Source organism: Ailuropoda melanoleuca, chromosome 6, assembly GCF_002007445.2.
Source record: "Ailuropoda melanoleuca isolate Jingjing chromosome 6, ASM200744v2, whole genome shotgun sequence".
NCBI lineage: Eukaryota > Metazoa > Chordata > Mammalia > Carnivora > Ursidae > Ailuropoda > Ailuropoda melanoleuca.
In genome coordinates this window covers 38061937-38083580 of record NC_048223.1, presented here as the reverse complement: position 1 = coordinate 38083580, position 21644 = coordinate 38061937, and the positions used below count along the sequence as shown (strand labels likewise).

The 21644-nt window shown below is 38.3% G+C and overlaps 1 protein-coding gene across 8 annotated transcripts in view; it reads right to left on the bottom strand.

The window, feature by feature from the left end:
- LRRFIP2 (LRR binding FLII interacting protein 2) overlaps window positions 1-21644 on the bottom strand; it is a 109432-nt gene that overhangs the window by 70560 nt on the left and 17228 nt on the right. For all 8 annotated transcript variants that reach the window (XM_034662254.1, XM_034662247.1, XM_034662249.1 and 5 more), the window contains exons 2-3: window positions 18089-18231; window positions 763-849 (exon numbers count right to left, since the gene is read on the bottom strand). In XM_034662254.1, the coding sequence (XP_034518145.1) occupies window positions 763-849; window positions 18089-18178 (177 nt within the window). In that variant the 5' untranslated portion in view covers window positions 18179-18231. The remainder of the gene's footprint in view (window positions 1-762; window positions 850-18088; window positions 18232-21644) is intronic.

Sequence of the window (21644 nt, the reverse complement as noted above, 5' to 3'; positions counted from 1 at the left end):
ACCAATATGGCATCAGAAATATTTTTTATGTGAATTTTCAGAGTCAGGTTGATGTCAGAAGGAAAGAGTTAAAAAGAGTATTTGTTTCATTTTAAAGCTGCCCACTTTCTATAAGCCTATTTTATTTTTTTATTTTTTGCTTTTCTGACAATAAAAATGTACTGAAATGTATGTACTATAGAAAAGCATTAAGAAAAAAACAAAACTAATCAATTCCACCATTGACAAACCAAAGTATTGATAGTAATCATTTCTTTCTAAGTAGTTTTTGTCCCTATATATAATACTAGTTTTTGTAACACACAATGGGAGTCCTACCAGTCAGTCTTACAATTGGGTTTTTTTTTTAATTTTTTTGCATGAATGTCTTCCTCCATTATTAAATATGCTTATAAACTGTAAGGCTGAATGACTTCAGTGTTTTAGTATGTAGATATCATAATATAATTAACCTAAACTCTAAGACAGTATAGTAAATAACTTCATCTCTAAGCTAACTTTAGCTAATATAAGTAAAGCACTTATCACACCGTAACAACTTGCTACAATGTACACAGTAAGAGCTATTTATGTGTTTCCTGCTATTATTTAAAGCAAATATTGTATTTAATTTGCTGACATAGAATGGCTTGTTAAAATATACACATCAGGTTATACTATTCCCAGTGTTTCAACAGGAGCCAGATTTATCTCAGAAGGAAACCAGCCAAGTATTAATTTATTGGAGACTAGCACAAAATTAGGATCATCCCCCCAGATTACCTCTTTTTGTTGTCGCTCCAGTTCTCTCATGCGTATATCTCTTGCTTCTGCCCGGGCGGCCCGTTTTGCCGCCAGCCTTGCCTCTGCCTGAAATGTAATATAAAGATGCAGCTTTATTTACGAACAACAAAAACAACAACCTGCACACCAGCTGCGAGGCTAAGGAGCAGATGGGACATAACCGTCCATAGCAGGTGGGCAGACAAGATACCCTCTAGCTGAGCTGTGTCACTGCCTCAGTCAGCTCCTGTACACTCACTTCTTTGTTCTAGCCCAGAGTCTCTCCTGAAATCCGGGCCTTTATTTTTAACTGCTTGCCTTGATTCCACATTCAAAACATTTCGCACAATTCATTATGTCTCTGCAAACTCGTTTTCCAAAATTTCTTTCCCTATCGATTCAATCATACAAATTAGAAACTTCAGAACCAGCCTCTATTTCATTTTGGACATTGCCAATATCCAGTCTCAAAGTACTGCCAATTCTCTACTGCTGGGTTTCTCTCACCCCCATTCGGCCATTATGCTGTTTCTGTTTCAGGAACTCTTCATATCTCTCTCCTTTTAAACTGGTATGCAAATCACATACCATCAAATTCACCACTTACAACTAGACAATTCGGTGGTTTTCAGTACTACAGTCACAAGGATTGCACAACTACCACTACCATCTAATTCCAGGATATGTTCCTCACCCCAAAAAGAAACCCCATGCCCATTAGGAGGCACCTCTCGTTCCCCCTCCTCTTAGCTCCTGGAAACCACTAATTCTACTTTCTGTCTCTAAGAATTTGCCCATTATGGAAATTTCATTATCAGTGAAATCATACAATAGGAACTCTTCATCTCTTGCTTGAACACTACAACTGCAACTGCCTTCAAGTCCATCTACGTGCCTCCAGAAGCTGCCCTATAATTCCCGTCTACAGTGTTACAGGATTTCCAATCTGCCTTTCAAAACACGTTTCTGACATATCATTAAGCGGTGTAAAACCCTCCACTGGCTCCCCATTACTTCTGGTTAAAGCAAAATTTCACAGACTAGCACAAAGACAAGAGAAGAGAGAAGAAAAACACAAACAGAAATAAGGTTCCTCCCAGTCATATCTCCCCCTTATTTCCCAGGACTTGCACCCATGAACAGCTGCAGGCCACCTCCCTCCATTGGGCTCCACGTACAGCACAGAGTCTGCTTAAGATTCTTTCTCTCCCTCTCCCTCTGCCCCTCCCTGTGCCCACTCGCATATGCACTCTTTAATAAAATATTAAGAAATACAAAACAAATAAAATTACACACTTCTGTCACCCCCACAACTTCCATGTCTCAACTGATGACTGCTAAATAAAAGAATTTCAGGCCAAGGATCAAAGCATCGAGGAATTGAGACAAGGAAACAGCTTGATGTACCACATGAAACTTAAAAATCTCCTCAGTGATTTCTATCTTGCAGTGGTTTCCTCTGCTCTTGGCCACATCCTAACTCTGATCCAGATGGCCCCGTGATAACTACAATAGCTGTTCTCCTGTGGTGTTATATTTGTGCCCAAGTCTCACATTAAGAGACTCCGCCAATGTTTAAAAAGGTCTACTGTGTGGAAGCAATTATGTTTGGTGCTGAAAATACAGTGTAAGATATGATGACATCTCTGCCCCAAAGAAGTCCTCAATCTAGTTGAGGGAAGTGGAGACACAACGCTAAGGGAAGAAGCATGCAGGAGAGAGCAATTTGTTTTCCCTGGCAAGGTCTTGGCAGGCTTCTAAGAAGAGGAGACAGCTTAAGAGTTAACACTTATTCAACTACCCTAATTTTCGCATTTCCCCAGTCTGCCTAGATGGCCTCTTAGTAGCACAAACTCTAAATGCGTATCTGCCAATCTCAAGCTCTAAACAATAACATGACCAGGGCAATTAATCTTCTCACATGAAGTTTTCATTGGCCTCTATCTTTTAAAAAAGCTATTCCTACCTTCTTTACCCCCTGACTTCGGGTAGACACCACTTTCTTACTAGAGTTCGTATTTTATAGAAAAATACTTCAAGGCTAAGTTGAGCAGATAGCAAATATATTTTTAAATTACAAAGTATCGTTTTTCTGGGAAAAGTTTTCAAACTTTTTTTTTTTTTAATTTCAGCAAAGCCATGGCAATGTATAGGGACTGTCATTTCCATGTTACTAGCTTTGTACTTGTAGCCTTCTTTAGAAATTTACCGAGAATGCCCACTTCATCCTTCCAAGATCCAGGGCCAATTCTATACATTCTATGCTAAAATGGCTCACCATTTTTCTCTCACCAAACCTAAATTACAGATAATTGAAATCTACTCTCTGATAAGATTTCAAACCTAAATTACAGATAATTGAAATCTACTCTCTGATAAGATTTCTTTCACAACAGAAGGAAAGGGAACCTGGCCGCTGTGTAACAGAACATGGGCTTCAGAGTCACAAAACACCCTACGCTTTGTTCCTTAGCCAACTTTATCCAAACTCAGATATGCCTCCCTTGGAGATGGTACTGAAGAAGGCCACTAAACAAGCTTTAAAAAGGTAAAGGGGATTTAAAAGTACTTTATCTTAGTATTTTTCTACACATTGCTACCAGATGCCTGAAGCAGTACTGAGAGTAGGAGTAGCAAAAAGCAAAAGATGATTCCAATCCAGTAGACAAAACATGTATTCTATTCTGGTACCAATGTATTTTTAAATAGATAAATTATAGGTACATAAAGCATACTTCTAGGTAGTAACACTAGCATTTTCCCCTCAGAATACAACTGCATGATTTCTACATTCATTTTACACAGTCACAGATATAAAATAAACGGGATATAAGAATAAAGGATCACAAAAAATTAAGTTTAAAACAAAGTTGGCAAAAAAAAAAAAGTTACACATAGAATCACCATTTGATCTGATAATTCCACTTCTGGGTACATACACAAAAGAACTGAAAGCAGAGACTCAAACAGATATCTGTATGCCAATGTTCAAAGCAGCCTTACCCATAATGGCCAAAAGTAGAAATAACCCAATGTCCATCAATGGATGAATAGATAAACAAAATATGTTATATCCACACAGTGGAATATGATTCCAGGAAGGAAGGAAATTCTGACACATGCTAAAACATAGTTGAATCTTGAAGACATTATGTTAAGTCAAACAAGCAGACGCGAAAGTACAAATATTATATGATTCTACGTATTTGAGGTACCTAGAATAATCAAATGGCATGGGCACAGGAAGTTGAACAGTGGTTCCGAGGAGCTGGTAGGAAGGGAGAAATGGGGAATTTTTATCTAATGGGTATGCAGTTTCAGTACAGGATTATGACAAAGTTTTGAGGATGGAGAATAGTGCTCGCTGCACAACAATGTAAATGTACTCAATCCCACTGAATTGTATACTTTAAGATGATTAAAATGGTAAATTAGGCTATGTATTTTAACACAAAAAAAGTTAAAGTCAGCATAAAACATGAAATCAGAGTTATTCAGGAGCCTAACTCATTTAAGCACTTGTAGAGTCTTTAAGCCGATATGACTCAAACTTTTAACTTCTAAAATAAAGTTTAATAGGAAAATTTAGGAACTGGAAATTCAGGTTCAGAAGTTACCTGTGAAATCAAGTAGGTCAATGGACAAGGTTTCTAAAAATTTTTCCCATCATTATGCTTTCAAATATTAGGCACATTAAGACTGATTAAAGGAAATATGCAATCACCTAAGTATAGAAACGTATTCTTCTTAGAACAGTGAAAATGATAACACAAAAAGTAAAGACATATTTGGATAGAATTAAATCCATTTCCCACTAAATGCTTGGGGCAGATGGAAAAATAAAACGAGAGCAAAAATCATGGGACTTGACCACCCCTGGAACAAAATGCCTTAGGTTGTATTAATTCAGAAACCTTTTAAATTTGTAGGCTGTTCACTTTATAACTCAACTAATAATTAGGAATCATACAATGATCACTAAGAAAGAACTTCTAAGGGCGCCTGGGTGGCTCAGTCAGTGGGCATCAGACTCTTGGTTTCAGCTCAGGTCATGATCTCAGGGTCCTGGGATCAAGCCCCCTCATCGGGTTCCCCACTCAGGGTAAGTCTGCTTGAAGATTCTGTCCCTCTACCCCTCCCCTCCACTTGCATGTGCACCCATGCACATGCACTCTCTACCCCCCCAAATAAATAACCTTACAAGAAAAAGAACTTTGGGGGAGCCGCCTGGGTGGCTCAGTGGGTTAAGCATCCGACTCTTGATTTTGACTAAGGTCGTGATCTCAGGGTTGTGAGACTGAAACCCGCAACCAGCTCCACACTGAGCTTGGAGCCTGCTAAAGATTCTCTCTTCCTCTCCCTCTGCCCCTCCCCTGCTCACGCTTGCTCTCTCTCTCAAATAAAAACATTTTAAAAATTCTCCAGAAAGAACTTCCAGGAAAAGCTGAGAACTAACCACATATGGTTTGAGTACTTCTACATTACAGACTTTTCCTTTACCATCAGGATTTTGTATTATGTTCTTCTGGAATTTAAGAAGAAAAAATGACTTTGTGAGCTAAGACGGCAGCATATGGACCCTATGCTTACCCATCCCTAGAACACAACTGGATAACTATCAAATCATTCTGAATACCCATAAAATGGACCTGAGAACTGACAGAACAAACTGCATAACTAGAGGGAGGGAAGAAGCCACATTGAGGAAGCTGAAGTTAAACAAAAACATGAGAAAAGAAAAAAGGAAAGAGAAGAGAAAAAAGGAAAAAAAAAAGAAGAAAAAAGAGAAGAGGGTGAGATGCAATAAAAAATATGAATCATCCCATTTTAAAATGTGTAAAGGATTTGAACATACATTTCTGTAAAGAAAATATACAAATGGCCAATAAGCACATAAAAAGATACTCAACATATTAGCCATTAGGGAAAGGCAAATCAAAACCACAGTGAGATACTTCACACCCATTAAGATGGCTAAAATTAAAAAAAAAAAAAATTTAAACAGAAAATAACTAATGTTGGCAAAGATGTGGAGAAATCAGAACCCTTATACACTAGAAAGATAAAATGGTATAGCCACTATTCCAAACAGTTCTTTAAAACATCAAACATAGACCGTAAAGACCTCATCTTCTAGGAAATAGGCTTTGCTTCCCTATTTTCCAATCTCCAGAAATGGAAATCTTGTCACACTTATTCAGGACCCAAGGTCTCAGGGCCTCATACTTCCTAACCAAATATTTCTTTACAATATCCCTTGATTTTCCATTTCCAACCACCTTTGATTTCCATTCCAACAGACTCCCCCTCTTCCAAGCAGGCTCTTAACACTTTCAGCTAGAATACTTCATTTCCTAATTCTAACTTCACTTTCTCCATTCCCACTCTCCTCCTACCCTTGCTATTCCACACTACACACTGCTGAATGACTCTGCCTGAAACACCAAGGAACAAGCAAGGTAAAATAATATATGATTAGCCATAATGTATCTTGTGGTGTCCAATGCCCAAAAGCATCCTTACACAAATTTGGATTCTGTTACTCTTTAAGTAAAATAAACATAGGAGAACAGGCTAAAATAAACTCACAGTGGCTCCCAGTGGCATTCCAAATAAGAAACTCAACTGAAACCAATCCTGCTGGGGCACTTGGGTGGCTCAGTCGGTTGAGTGTCTGCCTTCGGCTCAGGTCATGATCCCAGCGTCCTAGGATGGAGCCCTGCATTAGACACCCCATTCAGCGGGGAGTCTACTTCTCCCTCCGCTGCTCCCCCCCACTTATACTCTCACTCTCTCTCAAATAAATAATAAATAAAATCTTCAAAAAAAAAATCCTATTATAAATCTTCCATCTGTCCGGTGGGTCTACTAGTAAGGTAAGATCCATCCGATCCACTGCACAGTGCTCACTGTTTCCTTGGAATAAAATTCACGAGTCAAATTTCACTTAGGACTATTATTTGAAAGAAAAAGAGGTTGTGTTAATTTAAAAAAAATAGTTTCAGGGGTGCCTGGGTGGCTCAGTCAGTTAAGCATCCACTCGATCTCATCTCAGGGTTGTAAGTTCAAATCCCACACTGGGCTCAAAAAAAAAAGTTTTAATCCATCACCCTAAGATTCAAAGGCAAGAGAATAAGTCATATAACTTAATATAAATATAAAACATATAGAAGCATATCCCTCCTCTCTCTCTCTCTCACACACACACACTCCATGCGATGATATGAAATCCATCTTCCCCAGGGATCTTGCTTCAACTATGTGATCTCTCTTCTCCATCTTCACTCTCTCCTCTATTGCCTTGCTCTTCTCATTATACAGGTTCAGACTCCCTCTCATCTTTCAAAAACAAAAACAATCCCATCCTGGATCAATTCTGCCTTGTCTTCTTTTCATAGTCAACTTTTCTTACACCTCCTCCTCGCTTCCCACTCTCTCCATGTGAATGCATTCTGGCTTCTGCCCAAATCATTTTACTGAAATTGCTCCTGGCAAGCCACTAATGACCTCTAACTACCAAACCCAATAGTATCTTTCTACTCTTACCTCATTTGTCCTTTCTGGACTTCCAACTTCCCTGACCACTCAATTCCTTCTTAAAATTCTCATCTCTTCACTTTCTGCAATACTAATCTCCTAGTTTTACTCCTAACTCTCCAACCTCTCTTCCTCAGAATTTATCATAAGCTCCAAAGTTTCTGGGCTTGATCTCCCTTTTCACTCTACGCTACCCCACCCCCCCACCCCCACTGTGATACTGATTATCTGCAAATCTTTATGTCCAACTCAGACTTTTCTCCCACAGTCCTGATCCAACTGGCTATTAACGACTGAGGCTGTCCCACTGGAACCTCAGACTCAGTGTACCACAAATTGAATTTATAATCTTTCCCTGCAACTTCCTCTTCCTCTTTATATTCCTTTGTAGCTGTCCAGTTATCCAAAAACTGAGATAAGAATCATCATAAGGCTCCTCTTTTTTTACCCTCCCCCCACATTCAGTCACCAAACCTCAACTACATAGCTCCCTTCAAGATTCTCTCTTTACTATTCTTTCCATCCAAACTTTCCTCTCCATTCTCACTATTACTGCCTTAATTTAGGCTCTTGGCACCTGTTGCCAAGATGGCTAGAGCAGCTTCCCAGCTAGTTTTTTTTTTTTTTTAGATTTTTTTTTTTTTTTATTCGACAGAGATAGAGACAGCCAGCGAGAGAAGGAACACAAGCAGGAGGAGTGGGAGAGGAAGAAGCAGGCTCATAGCGGAGGAGCCTGATGTGGGACTCGATCCCAGAACGCCGGGATCACGCCCTGAGCCGAAGGCAGATGCTCAACTGCTGTGCCACCCAGGCGCCCCCCAGCTAGTTTTCTACCTCCTACCAGTCATTCTCCATATGGTGGCTAAAGCAATGATACTACGAGTCAAATCTGAAAAATCTTTTACTCTTCAATGGCTCCTCCACAGTTTCCAAAATCAGATTTAAACTCCTCAGCACACAAATCCCTTCATGATTGGCCTTACAGTCTCTCCAGCATCATCTCCTCCCACTACCCAATCTCTCTCCAGCCATACTGAGCCATTATTCTGGCAGCTTCCCTTACTTGTTTCACACCCGCAGGCCTATTAAGCACTTAGAAAACAATACACAAAAACCCATAAAACAATACTATTTATGGAGATATGTATTCGAACTTTTAGAATACAGACAGGAAGGAAATCTTGTGATTTTATTATAGTTGTTCACTGTTTGGTATAGGGCGGTGGAAAGAGAGGCCTAGGAAGTGAAAATAGGACCCTAAAATTCATTTATAATGTCTTCTTTCTCCCTTTCTTATCTTTTTTAACCTGAAGCAATTATCACAAAACCCTGATATCAGTTAATGTTGTGTGGTAGACTCATGGGTAGTTATACTATTATCAAAACCTTCCTACACTTAATATTTCCAAAGAGAAGTACATGAAAACACACACTCAAATGACTTTAAAAGAAGGGAAACCTCTAGCTTTAAAATTCTGTCCTACTGTAATCAGGTAACACTTTTCAAGAAAGCCAAATTAAAATTTCATAATTTGAGGGGTGCCTGGGTGGCTCAGTAGGTTAAGCTGCTGACTCATTTGATTTCAGCTCAGGTCATGATCTCAGGGTCCTGGGATCTAGCCCCATGTCAGCTCCACACTCAGCGAGAAGTTGGCTTGAGAATCTACCTCCCTCTCCTTTTGCCCCTCCCCCTATTCACATGCATGCACTGGCTCTCCCTCTCTCTAAAATAATCAATCTTAAAAAAATATTTTAAAAAATTCCGTAATTTGACAGAAACGCACTTAGTCAAGCCAAGTGCAGAGCTGCCAGCTTGCATGTATACCTATAATATAAAACCCATGCAACTGGTGTTAAGAAATACAAAAAATAATCTGTATCTTTACAGGCTATGTTTTAATTTCAATAAATGTGTAATACAAAATTCTACAAAGTGAAACGTTCAAGGAAAATGACTAATTCAGGTAGCTAAGACTCAGAGTTTACTGTGTTTAATTTTGTTTATTTTTCCATGACACTCATGCCAAAAGAACCCTGAAAGACAAAGTAAGAGACATAATATTTATTGTGTTGCTATGGTTTCCAGACTAACAAAACCATTACTCAATTTCTTAGCAACTTCCCTTTAGTAAAAATCTCAGGTACCATTTTTCTTAATTAGATCTTACAATATAATTATGGTTGACTACTTTTTAAAAAGCTTTTTGTAGTTGAAAACCACCTATATAAGTTTTTCTGAGTACAAACACCTATTTGTATTAGATAAAAATCTAGGGATTTTAAGCCATTTTCTTCTGATGTCATGATGTCAAACAACTATATCTTCCTTTTACTCAGAGACCTTTTGATAGCAACATATTCTTTTGGAATAAGAGAGGAAATTTAAGATTATAGACTATATTACTCAGATCAGAATACAACCTAATAGACAGCTAAGGAGAACTGAAATTCTGGATCTGCAGGGACATCTAACCAAAGGAGAAAATGTGAATCATAGGTCTCATAGAAGTACTTTGGGGGAAGAAAAAGGGTGTTGCCAATAATGTCTTCACATTTAGGTTACTGATACTGTGCTATTTGAATTTTTTTTCTCCAAATTCCTCTAAGTCACAGGAATGGTGAAGATTATGACAACTGAATGCTATACCAAATATTCTTCAATCACACGGACATAAAACTCAGTCTTTTTTTTTTTTTTTAAGATTTTATTTATTTATTTATTTGACAGAGACAGAGAGAGAGAGACAGCAAGAGAGGGAACACAAGCAGGAGGCGCGGGAAAGGAAGAAGCAGGCTCCCAGCAGAGCAGGGAGCCTGACTCCGGGCTTGATCCCAGGACTCACGCCCTGCGCCAAAGGCAGACGCTTAATGACTGAGCCACCCAGGCGCCCCAAGACATAAAACTCAGTCTTGTTAATTCTCGCTAGAGGAACAAATCAAGGAAAAGTGAGAGAAAGTGAAACTGGCCATCACAGAGCCAGAGCTCTGACTTAGTTCCAGGGGTGAATGGGGGAAAAATGGAGAAAGGTCTGCAAGAAATGGGAATTGACTAAATTCATGCACTAATGTCACTGGAAGGAATTCTAAATGACTAAAAACAACAACTTAGATTTGCTCTTTCAAAGGATATGTCTAATAAAGACGTAAGCACAAGGGGGAGAATTTTTTTTAACTGGGGAGAAATTTTAATAAATCACTCTTCATAACTCTAAAAAATTAATTTACATTTCATAATTTTTTATAAATTGTTGTGTACCACCATTGAGAAAACTCAAAAGCGTTTTAAATAAGAGTAATTATGCCTCCTGTGGAGTTAGCTTTCCAGACAAATCTGATTTGCACAGAACAATCTGAACCGCACAAAAGGATGACCAAAAAAGTGTCAGAATTAAGACTCAAGACTTGACCTTGAAATCCTGGAATGCCTTAGGATTCAGCCTGAGGAGTGATTATTTTCAACTCTACGCTTCCTCCCCAGACAAATTTCATCCACATTCACAATTTCAATTACCTTCTACATGTTCACAGGTCTCAATGTTTATCTACAGCCCAGACCTCTCCTTGGATTTCTTGATCCACATCCGCAAACTGCCTCTTCAGTCTCGACTTAGATGCCTCACAGGCATGTTAAACACACAACACATAAAACTAAGTCCGTGATCCTCCCTCTTCAAGATTCCTTCCCACTCAAATGTCCCCTGCCACCACCCAGAAGCACAATCCAAACTTTCCCCTCTCTGCTACCAAAACACAGACACTCCCTGAGAATCGACTACTTACATCTCCGTCCCAACCATCTCTCACCATCCCCCTGCTGTCCCTCTGGGTCGGGCCCCCACTGTCTCTGCAAGTCTCACAACTCATCTCCTCGAATCCACTAACGTCCTTTCTGTTATAATCTCCAATCTGCGCTAAAGTCATCCTTTTAAGACACAGATCTGATCATGTCATACTCCTGCCCAAAACCCTTCAATGTTTTTCCACTGCTCTTAGGACACAGACCCAATTCCTAAATACGGTCTAGAACCTGTAACAGAGTTCTCAACTACTAACTATTTGGGCCAGGTAATTCTTTGTTGTGGGGGGCTGTCCTGTGCAGTGTAGGATGTGTATGAGCAGCCCTGGTCTCTACCCACAAACACCAGGAGGACACCCCTCCTCCTGTTATGACAGACAAAAGTATCTCCACACATTGCCAAATGTCCTGTGGGGAACAAAATCACCCTTGGTTGAGAACCACTGGCTTATATGATCTGGCTCCTGGCTACTCTCCTCCTTGCTGTGCATGTTAATGTTAACAGTGATCTCATAGAAGGCACAACAGTTTACAAGCATAGGAGCCTAAGGACAAATTTCAGCCTTACCTTTCTAGCTATGTGACCGGGGGCAAGTTACTTCACTTCTCCATGCCCTGCATTCATAGTTGATAAAATAAAGAACTCAGGACAGTGACTGGTATGTAATATGAGCTCAGTAATCAGTACATGTTAGCCGTTGTTACTATTCCTTGAATTCTCCATACTCTTTCAGACTCAAAAGCTTGTAACACATTCTTCCCTCTGACTGGAAAGCTCTTTCCCTCATCTGACAATTCTTTCCCCTCAATAATTCCATTCATCTTTCAGAAATCAGCTGAAAGGGCACTTCCTCAGGGAAGCCTTCCCAAAGCCCCCAAACATGTCAAGTCCCCCATCACACGCTTTTTAATAAAATCATTTACTGTCCACTCAAAGCACTTAACACAGTTGTAAATAAATAGATCACTGTAGTTCCTCAATTCTAAGACAGCCACTGTGACGTACACTGACAATCATAGCTTTCAAGACAGAAATTACTATGTTAAATGCAGATATTAATTTTGAAGAAAAAAGGGAGCTGAGAATTGAACAACTAGTCCATTCTGTAACTCCTTGTTTAATGTCTAGTTCCCCCTATAGATTCTAAGCTCCATGAGGGCAAGGAATATGTTAGACCTGTCCACTGCCTATCCCTCACATCTGACAGAGTAGTTGCAGAGAACAGATGCTCAAAAAACATTTACTGAATGAATGACATTCAAAATTTGTGCAGTTTTTTAACTCTATTCCTTTTTCTTTCTTTTTTCCCCCCTTAGGGCTCCACACCCAGCATGAGCCCAATGCAGGACTTGAACTCATGACCCTGAGATCAAGACCTGAGCTGAGATCAACAGCTGAACGCTTAATCAACTGAGCAACCCAGGCGCCATTTTAAACTCTACTCTTAAATGAAAGATGGTATTAACACCCATAAGTATTGTGATTATGGTAATTTTGCATTTTCAAAAGCTGCTATCTTTACCAAGTTTTTTATCCTTAATTTGCCAAGCCCTAAACATGAATAAATTACTCAAGTAAAATAGTGAGGTAACTATGAGATCATTAGTTCTATCATGCTTATCATTCCATAAAACAATAACACCGGACAGTATCTTTTAAACTAAGCCCAATTCTTGCCTTTATATCCTTCTGTTCGGGCTGCTAATTAATACCAACCAAAACCTGCAAATTTCTGGTTCTCACTACTAGAGGCCTGGGATGCCTGTTACTTCCACAGGCAGCAAAATGAAATCCAACCAAGAGTCCATCAACAGATAAATGGATAAACAAAATGTAATATATACATACAGTGGAAAATTATTCAGCCTTAAAAAAGGGATGAAGTTATTTGAAGGGGGAAGGAATGAAGTTCTGATATATGCTACGACATAGATGAATCTTAAAGTTATTATGCTAAGTGAAAAAAGCCAAAAGGAAAAATACTGTGTAATTCCACTTACATGGAATATTCATAATTAGACAAATTTATAGAGACATAAAGTTGATTAAAGGTTACCAAGATCTGGAAGGGGAGGTGGGGAGTTATTACTTAATGGTTACAGTTTCTGTCTGGGTGATGAAAAGGTTTTAGAAATAGTGGTGATGGTTGCACAACATTGTAAATGCAATGAATGCCACTGAATTGTAGTCTGAAAATAGCTAAAATGGCAAATTTTATTATACATATTATAATCACAAGTTTTAAAAAATTAATATCATAAACTACCAAAAACCATTGAATTGTACATTTCAAATGGATGAAATATATTTCAACAAAGCTACTTTAAAAAATCTGGGGGGGCGCCTGGGTGGCACAGCGGTTAAGCGTCTGCCTTCGGCTCAGGGCGTGATCCCGGCATTCTGGGATCGAGCCCCACATCAGGCTCCTCCGCCACGAGCCTGCTTCTTCTTCTCTCACTCCCCCTGCTTGTGTTCCCTCTCTCGCTGGCTATCTCTGTCAAATAAATAAATAAAATCTTAAAAAAAAAAAAAAAAGCATTTAAAAAAAATAAAAAAATAAAAAATAAATAAAAAATCTGGGGACGCCTGGGTGGCTCAGTGAGTTAAGTGTCCAACTCTTGATTTTGGCTCAGGTCATGTATCAGGCTTCAAGGTATCAGTCTACTTGAGGATTCTCTCTCCTCCTCTTCTGCCCCTCCCCCCACTCATGCACTCTCGCTCTCTCTCAATAAATAAATCTTTTTTAAAAAAAATGAAATCTGAAAGTCCTTGCAGCCACAAATGCCAAAAAGCCATAAAAGCTTCCTTTCTTCTTTATTTCAAGTAGGTGTATGCACCCAATATGTCTACATGTACATTCTGCTCAACAACAAAAGCCTCTCAACACTCCATTTGCTAAACTCCAACACCTATAAAAGATTATCAATTTCTACGCATGTCATTGATCCTTTAGATTTAAGAGAACTGTGAATTATGAGCATGAATCTCTTTGGGTCCTGGAACTCAAGGGAACTCACAGAATTTTAGAGCTAGAACGGCTTTCAGATCATAAGATCCAAAAATAAGCAACATTCTGATAACTTCCATTTGGAAAGATGTATATGGAACATGTTTTCTTCATATTTGCAGTTCTCAAACAAGGAGATCAGTAATATTCCAGGCTTCTGTGATGCCTTGGAAAAGACTGCTATCCCTTCAAAAGGCTTAATTTCTTTTCCTGGGAACGCTCACCATAATATTTGCCAAACTAACTGCAGTAAGGTGGCATAAGTAGCTTCCATGCTACCCTCATCTTTCTCCTTTGGAGAGCTAGCTGCCTAAAGGTTCCCAATTTGATACACTCCGTGCTTTCAGTAAAGATTCACTTAAAGTAAATTGCATTTCCCCCAAACCTTTGCAACAATCCAAGCCAAAGGAGCAAGAAAAAACAAATAAACCATGCGGATTGGTCCTGACACCCGAGAAGACTTGCTGGTGACCCCTTCTGACACTGCTCCTCTGAGCTCTTCCAAGAGCTGTTGACAGCCCGTGCTCCCCTCACAGAGCAGCAACACACCTACTACAGACCGGACGGGGCTTCTAAATCCATCCACATTCCTGACTTCACAGAACAGTCTTCAAACATCCAAACATCTTTTTAAAATGTACACAGGTCTTACAAAACAAAGACTTCTGTAGATGGGAAGTGATAATGGTTGCACAACAATGGGAATGTACTTAAGGCCATAGAAACCTACACTTCTAAAAATGGGTAAGATAAGTTTTATGTTATGTATGTTTTACCACAGTGTACTCAGTTCCATATTTTACATGCAAATTATCCAGTTTGAAGAATATGTTTATGCCTTTTGTTTCTTTTCCTCCTCATTCTCTCTAGTTCCCTGACTTGGGGCCAACTGAGGAGCAAAGAAACCTGACGTTTCTTTGTAACCAGGAGGAAAAAGAGGTTATTTTTATTTATGGCATTCCCTGTCTACCTCAAAAAACAATTTGAAGTGAGAAAAGACAAACTGTTGAGATTTAACAACTAAAAATGGAGGATTAAGCTATTTGCCGTTTTTAATCATTAAGGGGGTTCTGTTCTGTTTGGTTTCTTCCCAATTTCAAGCACGTTTTTTTTTTTGTGAAAGGGATGATCATATGGGAGAAAATAAGGATTAGGAGCAATCTGCAAATGTCAACCATGTAATGTATGAATGCATAATTGAGAACAAGATATGAAAACTTTAAAGGAAAAGAAAGAATCACAAGAAATATATGAAGGAATTACTAAAACTGCTAAACCTATTATTTCCTCTAAAGTTTTCAAACTACTACATCACACATTAGGCACTCATGAAAATAAAAATCTTGAATCTTAATGAAAACTGGACCTTTCATATCGAAGGTTAAGCTGAGACTTTTGACCAGGTTATTAAGAGTTGGCATATTCATATTCAGAGCTCTGAAAACAGAAATAAAAACTAAAAATACTGGCCTTTTACATCCTTTTATAATAACAACTTTTATTATTATAATTTGTGATTTAATAACTATATTAAACTAAGTTATTTCATAGCAAAATAATAATGTACAGGGAGGAAAACAACCTGTAGGTATAAAAAACTGACCATAGAATCTTCTCTGTATTTTGTTTTCAGATTTTTTGGTTTGTTTTTTGTTGTTGTTGTTGCTGCTGTTTTTGGTTTTTTCTTCTCTGCATTTTGGTTCATGGTTCCCAAATCTGACTGGCCATCAAGATCCCCCAAGAAGAAAAGTGTGTGTGTGTGTGTCTGTGTGCACGCATGCGCGCACGTGCACTTAATTACAGGTTTCTAAGCTCAACTCCCACAGATTCTGATTTAGCAAGTACAAGTAAGGTCTGGGACTCCATACACTGAAGAAGTTCCCTGAGGGAGTCTGGTGATCAACCTTATCTTAGAACACCTATCATAATAAATGTCTTTTTATTTTACCTCCAGTCTCACTTTCAATTCCGACTTATTACTAGGCAACAAAATAGCCCACTGCAAACCTAACATTATGATAAAGGTTTACGTGCTTTGTCCTTTAATCATTACAACAGCCCCGTAATACAGGAAGACAATATTATGTCCATTTTACAGACGAGAAAACTGAAGTCCATAGTAGTTACTTAACAAAATTACTCAACTAGCAACTAGTAGAGGCAGGATTAAAAGCCACACTTAGAACTCTCCAAAGCCAGCCTCTTCTGGAATCAGTATAGTATAGGAGAATGAACAATGGCTTTACGTAGCTGAATTTGAGCCCCAGCTCTGTTATCTTTTACACATTTATTTCTCACCTTTGTCTGTTTCCTCATCTGTAAATAAGGCTAATAATACCTATCCTTCCTAACTCACAAGGTTATTATGAGACTCAAGATGTGCAAGCACTTTCAAAATCATGAATAGTTAGCAAAAAACAAACTACTGATGGGGGAGTTGGAGAATACTGAGAAACAGCACAGCAAGTAATTAAATGCTCAGACCTTGAAGCCAGACTTCACTTGTTTGAACCCAAGCTCTGCTATTTTCTAGCTGTGTGACCTTAGGAAAGATACTTAACTCTTCTGTGCAATGGTTTCTTTGTTAAAATGGAGATAATAAAACCAATCTCAGAATTCTGTGAAGATTAAATGAATTAATGCAGTTTAAATGTGTAGAAGTGTTTGTCACATAGAAAGCACTCAAGTGTTAAAATGTTTAGAATGCACCACTTTTGCAAACAAAGCATCCTAGAGCCAAAAAAAGAGTTCAAATATTTAGTGACAGTACAAAAAAGCCTAGAAGGTCCCAACATTTTCTCTCCTTATAGAAATCTGGGTAAATCCCTCTAATTTTGAGTAGTTTCAGTTTTCAAATCACACTACGTGGCTTCCAAAATGCTTCATTTGTGCAAATACTTAAGATCCTTGAATCAAATCTCATTTTCACTTCATTTTAAACTATCTTTTACCCTTTTATCTGAAAATACCTCGCTTGATTTTTTAAAAGTGATTTTGTTAAAGTATCACAAGCTTGTCAACAGTTTTCAGACAACTTTACTTTGCTTCAAACATCTCTCTACAGAATCTGACTTCTAATTCAAAAGCTAACTGAGCAGCTTACCAGAGGAAAAATGTAACAATGAGCTGGATCAAAAAGAGACTGTATAATATGTCAAAAGGAAATAGCACTAGTCCTAAATGAGCTATTTTACTAAGAATAACAAAGAGGAAGTGGTGAGGGACTAATCCTCACAAAAAGAATATAATTTAATAATGTTCTAACCAATTCTTGTACCAGATTAATTTATGGTCAGGTCTGAAGCTGCAGATAGAGTCAGAGTCTGAAACAAAGTTGGCACCTCACTAAGAAATCACAGCTGGGAGTTATCTTAAATTTCCAATATGCAACAGGAAATGTTGCCAGTGATTCAATAGGTGACAACCCTTTCCATTTTTTTCTTTCTTCTGAGTTGTCAACAAACCAAAACAAAAATGCTCCAGAAGCTCTGGTACTAGCTGAAAGTTAAACATAAAAATTCCACTGCAATATTTCAAAAAACAGCTAAAACAACTGAATCTGGGTGGACACCAAATAAGGACTATTTTGTCAACATTTGTACAGTGCCTCCTGGAATATGTTAACTGTATAGCCCACAGTGTTTCTATAATACAGTTATCAAATTTTCCACATTCTAATTACCCAAAGTTTCAATACTGAAGATTCATTATAAATTTCAAAACATTACAGGTACCTACCTAAAGTAATTCACAAAAAATAAAATGAAAAATTAATTTTAGATAAGAGCAACAGATATCCAAATAAAGAGATGGTAACTACATTTTATTCTAATACAGTATTTAGAGGCCAGATATAACACCTAATTCACAGTAAACATACTGAAACCAGCTCAGTGAATCAAAGTCTATATATATCTCCCCTCAGCATTTTTACAACGTTCCCAACTGTGCAACTCAATGCTGAGAGGGGGTTTTCCAGACACACCTCTCTGGCAATGTTACTCAAAGCTTCATCTTCTGCAGAAAATCGGTCTTTTACAGGTGTCCTTTTCCTTCCAGAACCAGGAGTCCCCATATTGTCTTCTTAATAGTTTTTAACCGTGAAATGTGATTTCGCTGTTTTCGGCCCTGAAATAAACAGAAACAGAATTAACTTAGGATGCTTCTCTTTGTACCATTTTTTTTTTTAGATTTTATTTATTTATTTGACAGAGATAGAGACAGCCAGCGAGAGAGGGAACACAAGCAGGGGGAGTGGGAGAGGAAGAAGCAGGTTCACAGTGGAGGAGCCAGATGTGGGGCTCGATTCCATAACGTCGGGATCACGCTCTGAGCCGAAGGCAGACGCTTAACCGCTGCGCCACCCAGGCGCCCCCTCTTTGTACCATTTTAAAGCTCCTTTATACATTCACTTTTAGAAAAGAGAAATTGCATGTATGTATTTACACATAACTTAGTCACCAAATACTTTTCCCTCACTATCAAATTATTCCAACAAATTTTAGAATATTTAAGTTTATGCTTATTATTAAACTTCCCCCCCCTTTTTTTTTTACTATGCTACCCACAGACAGAAACCTGTAAGAATGTGTTGTAGGTGCACCCAGGTGGCTCAATCAGTTGAGCTGCCGAATCTTGATTTCAGCTCAGGTTTGGGAGATGGAGCCCTGCCTTAGGCTACCTCTGGCAACAGAGTCCGCTGAAGATTCTTTCCCTCTGCCTCCCTTCCCTCATCCCCCACCCCTCCACCCCCGCTCGCATAATCGCAGGGATGCATGCGCTCTCTCTCAAATAAATAAATAAGTCTTAAAAAAAAGAACATGTAACATTAGCCTCAGAAAACTGCAGTCAGCAGTAATTCTACTTAGCAGTTTAAAATTACTACAGCTATTTCTAAAACTTATTTCCATCCCACAGCAAAAAACATTTCAGCAAAGTCATTCATTCTAAAGCTCTGAAAGAACATATTCAAGAAATTTTAATACAGAACCTTAAACTTACAAAGATAAGTTGGCTTTTTAGTGTAATTTAAAAAACAATTCCAATTAAACTATTACCACATAAAAGAACAACTGAAGGTTTATCATTCTGCAATTAACAATTACCAACACTGTCCATGCAACAAATATCTGAGTGCCTGTTACTGCCAGGTACTGTGGAAAGTGCCAAAGATACGGTGACAAACAAAACTGATGTAGGCCAAAGATTAAGAACATATCTATGGATCTATTATTGTTGCTGTTATTATGAAATAGACTCATTTTTACAAAAAAAGAGAAGAAAAATTCATCTGCCAGGATTAAATAAGGATAATAAGATCATCTGACCTTCCAAACATGTGGTATTTGAAATTAAAGATTCCCATAAGAAAATGCATCCCAATTTGCATGACCTCCCTCTCTCCTATACACATTCCTAAGAAGAACAGCTCATTTAGCAAAATACCCATTAACTTAAAAAAATTTTTTTCCTAGCTTTAACAAAATAAACTGGTGAAATTTCATTATACCATGAGTCACAAAGGAATTCTCAAGTAAGTTTGTCCCAGTAGAATGAACTACATTAAAACTCCAAGTGACTTTAATGTGTTGGAATTTACTTGTTTCAGGCAAAATAAAACAGAACCACTTATCAATTCACTCTTCCAAAAAAAGTCTTCTCCAATGAAAATTCAGGCCATTCCCCTCTTATCTGACACCATTTCCTACTCCCACATAGCTAGCATGCTATGTTTGTCAATCAGAATGAAGACTGATGATAGTTCATTACTCTGCCATAGAAAATCTATCTGGATATGATAAGAAAGGACTCCTTCAAATGGAAACGAAGAGAAGGAATGTATGTCTGAAGGCAGCAGCTGAGAAGTCCCAGTCACAAATCAGGACAATTTCTGAAAAGCTCAGTGTTGTTTTTTCAGAAGTCTCCCACCACTCTCACCCTCAGCATCATTTTAAAGATCATATACTTAATAGTAATAATGTACAAGATTAGTCACCTACTGAGAAAAAAAGCAGCATGTAGTACTTTTCAAAGACTGGAGTGACAATTTGATGCACGGTAGTTATCACCCAATATTCGTCCTTCAGCCAGCCTTCCAAAGACACATTCAAAGACAGTTCACAAAAACAGGAAACAAAAGGAGTCATTTTCTAATTCCAGGAACATAAAAATAATTACAGAAGAAGAAATAAAGATTTTATCAAAAGTTTAACAGCAGTTCCATTAGGAGGAAAGAATTATGGCTGCACTTTTTCTTCTTCTTGATTTCCTAACATTCCAATAACATTGGGGAAAGAGAGATGCATCAATCAAGCAATCAATCAATCCATCCAGATCCAAGGCTCAAAGAATAAAGTGGCCCCAAAGTGGATCACACCCAAATTAGGGTATGGTATACAGCTGAGACATACTATCTGAAGCCACTGTTGGTAGCACTCTTTTGAATGGATTTCTGTCTCCTCTTTTTCCATAATTCATTTCCTTCTTTCTCAACAAATACTGCCTTAAACCTCAGACCTGCCAGGATACTTCTAGCACACAGATTTACAAGAATTATTTTTCTTTTTTTTTTTTTTTTAAGATTTTATTTATTTATTTGACAGAGAAAGAAACAGCCAGCGAGAGAGGGAACACAAGCAGGGGGAGTGGGAGAGGAAGAAGCAGTCTCATAGCGCAGGAGCCCAATGTGGGGCTCAATCCCATAACGCCAGGATCACGCCCTGAGCTGAAGGCAGACGCCCAACCGCTATGCCACCCAGGCGCCCCAAGAATTATTTTTCTTAAAAATGCCTCAAAACAAAACTCTAAAAAAGGCTCCAGGCTAGCCAGCCCTGAGAGAAAGATGACAAGAAAAGAGACAGAGGCACAGGATAAATAGGAAATGGGAACAACTTCCCGTCTTCCTTATCCTTCTTGTCCTATCTATAGAGAAAATCTACGGGTTTACATGACACACATTGGCCAGGTCCTGTCACCTTTTTCAGGTGTACCCAAGGCAGATCAACCATTACCTCTGTCAAAAAACAATCTAATGTTTTTGAAAGAATTGCATGATCTGTACTATGTAGTCAGACATCCCTACCAATATTAGAAAAAGTAAAAGGTTTTCAGCTCCTATGCAATCCACCTTTAAAATGACAAAAATAAGGATACAGACTCAAAAGATGATCTCAATTAGATTATTTACAGTTTCTGATCCTAAAGGACTTTTAGTAAGTTGCTATTGCAAGGTTTACTCAAGAATACTTTTCTTCAGGAGCTGTGTTAATCTCTTCCAGCTTTTCCTTGGTTGTATTGACCAAACTAAGAGCTAAACCTTTACACCCACCGACAAAAACAAAACTGCCCACATTTTGTCAAGTCCATTACCCAAACAATGTCAAGTTGTTTTTCTCCACATGGTTTCCTCATTAAGGATCTGTTACCTACAGGAAAGAAGGAAAGTACCTTCAAGGATGTTGTGAAATAGAAAAGAAGTCAAACTGTCTCTCTTTGCAGATGACATGATACTCTATGTGGAAAACCCAAAGGAATCCACTCCC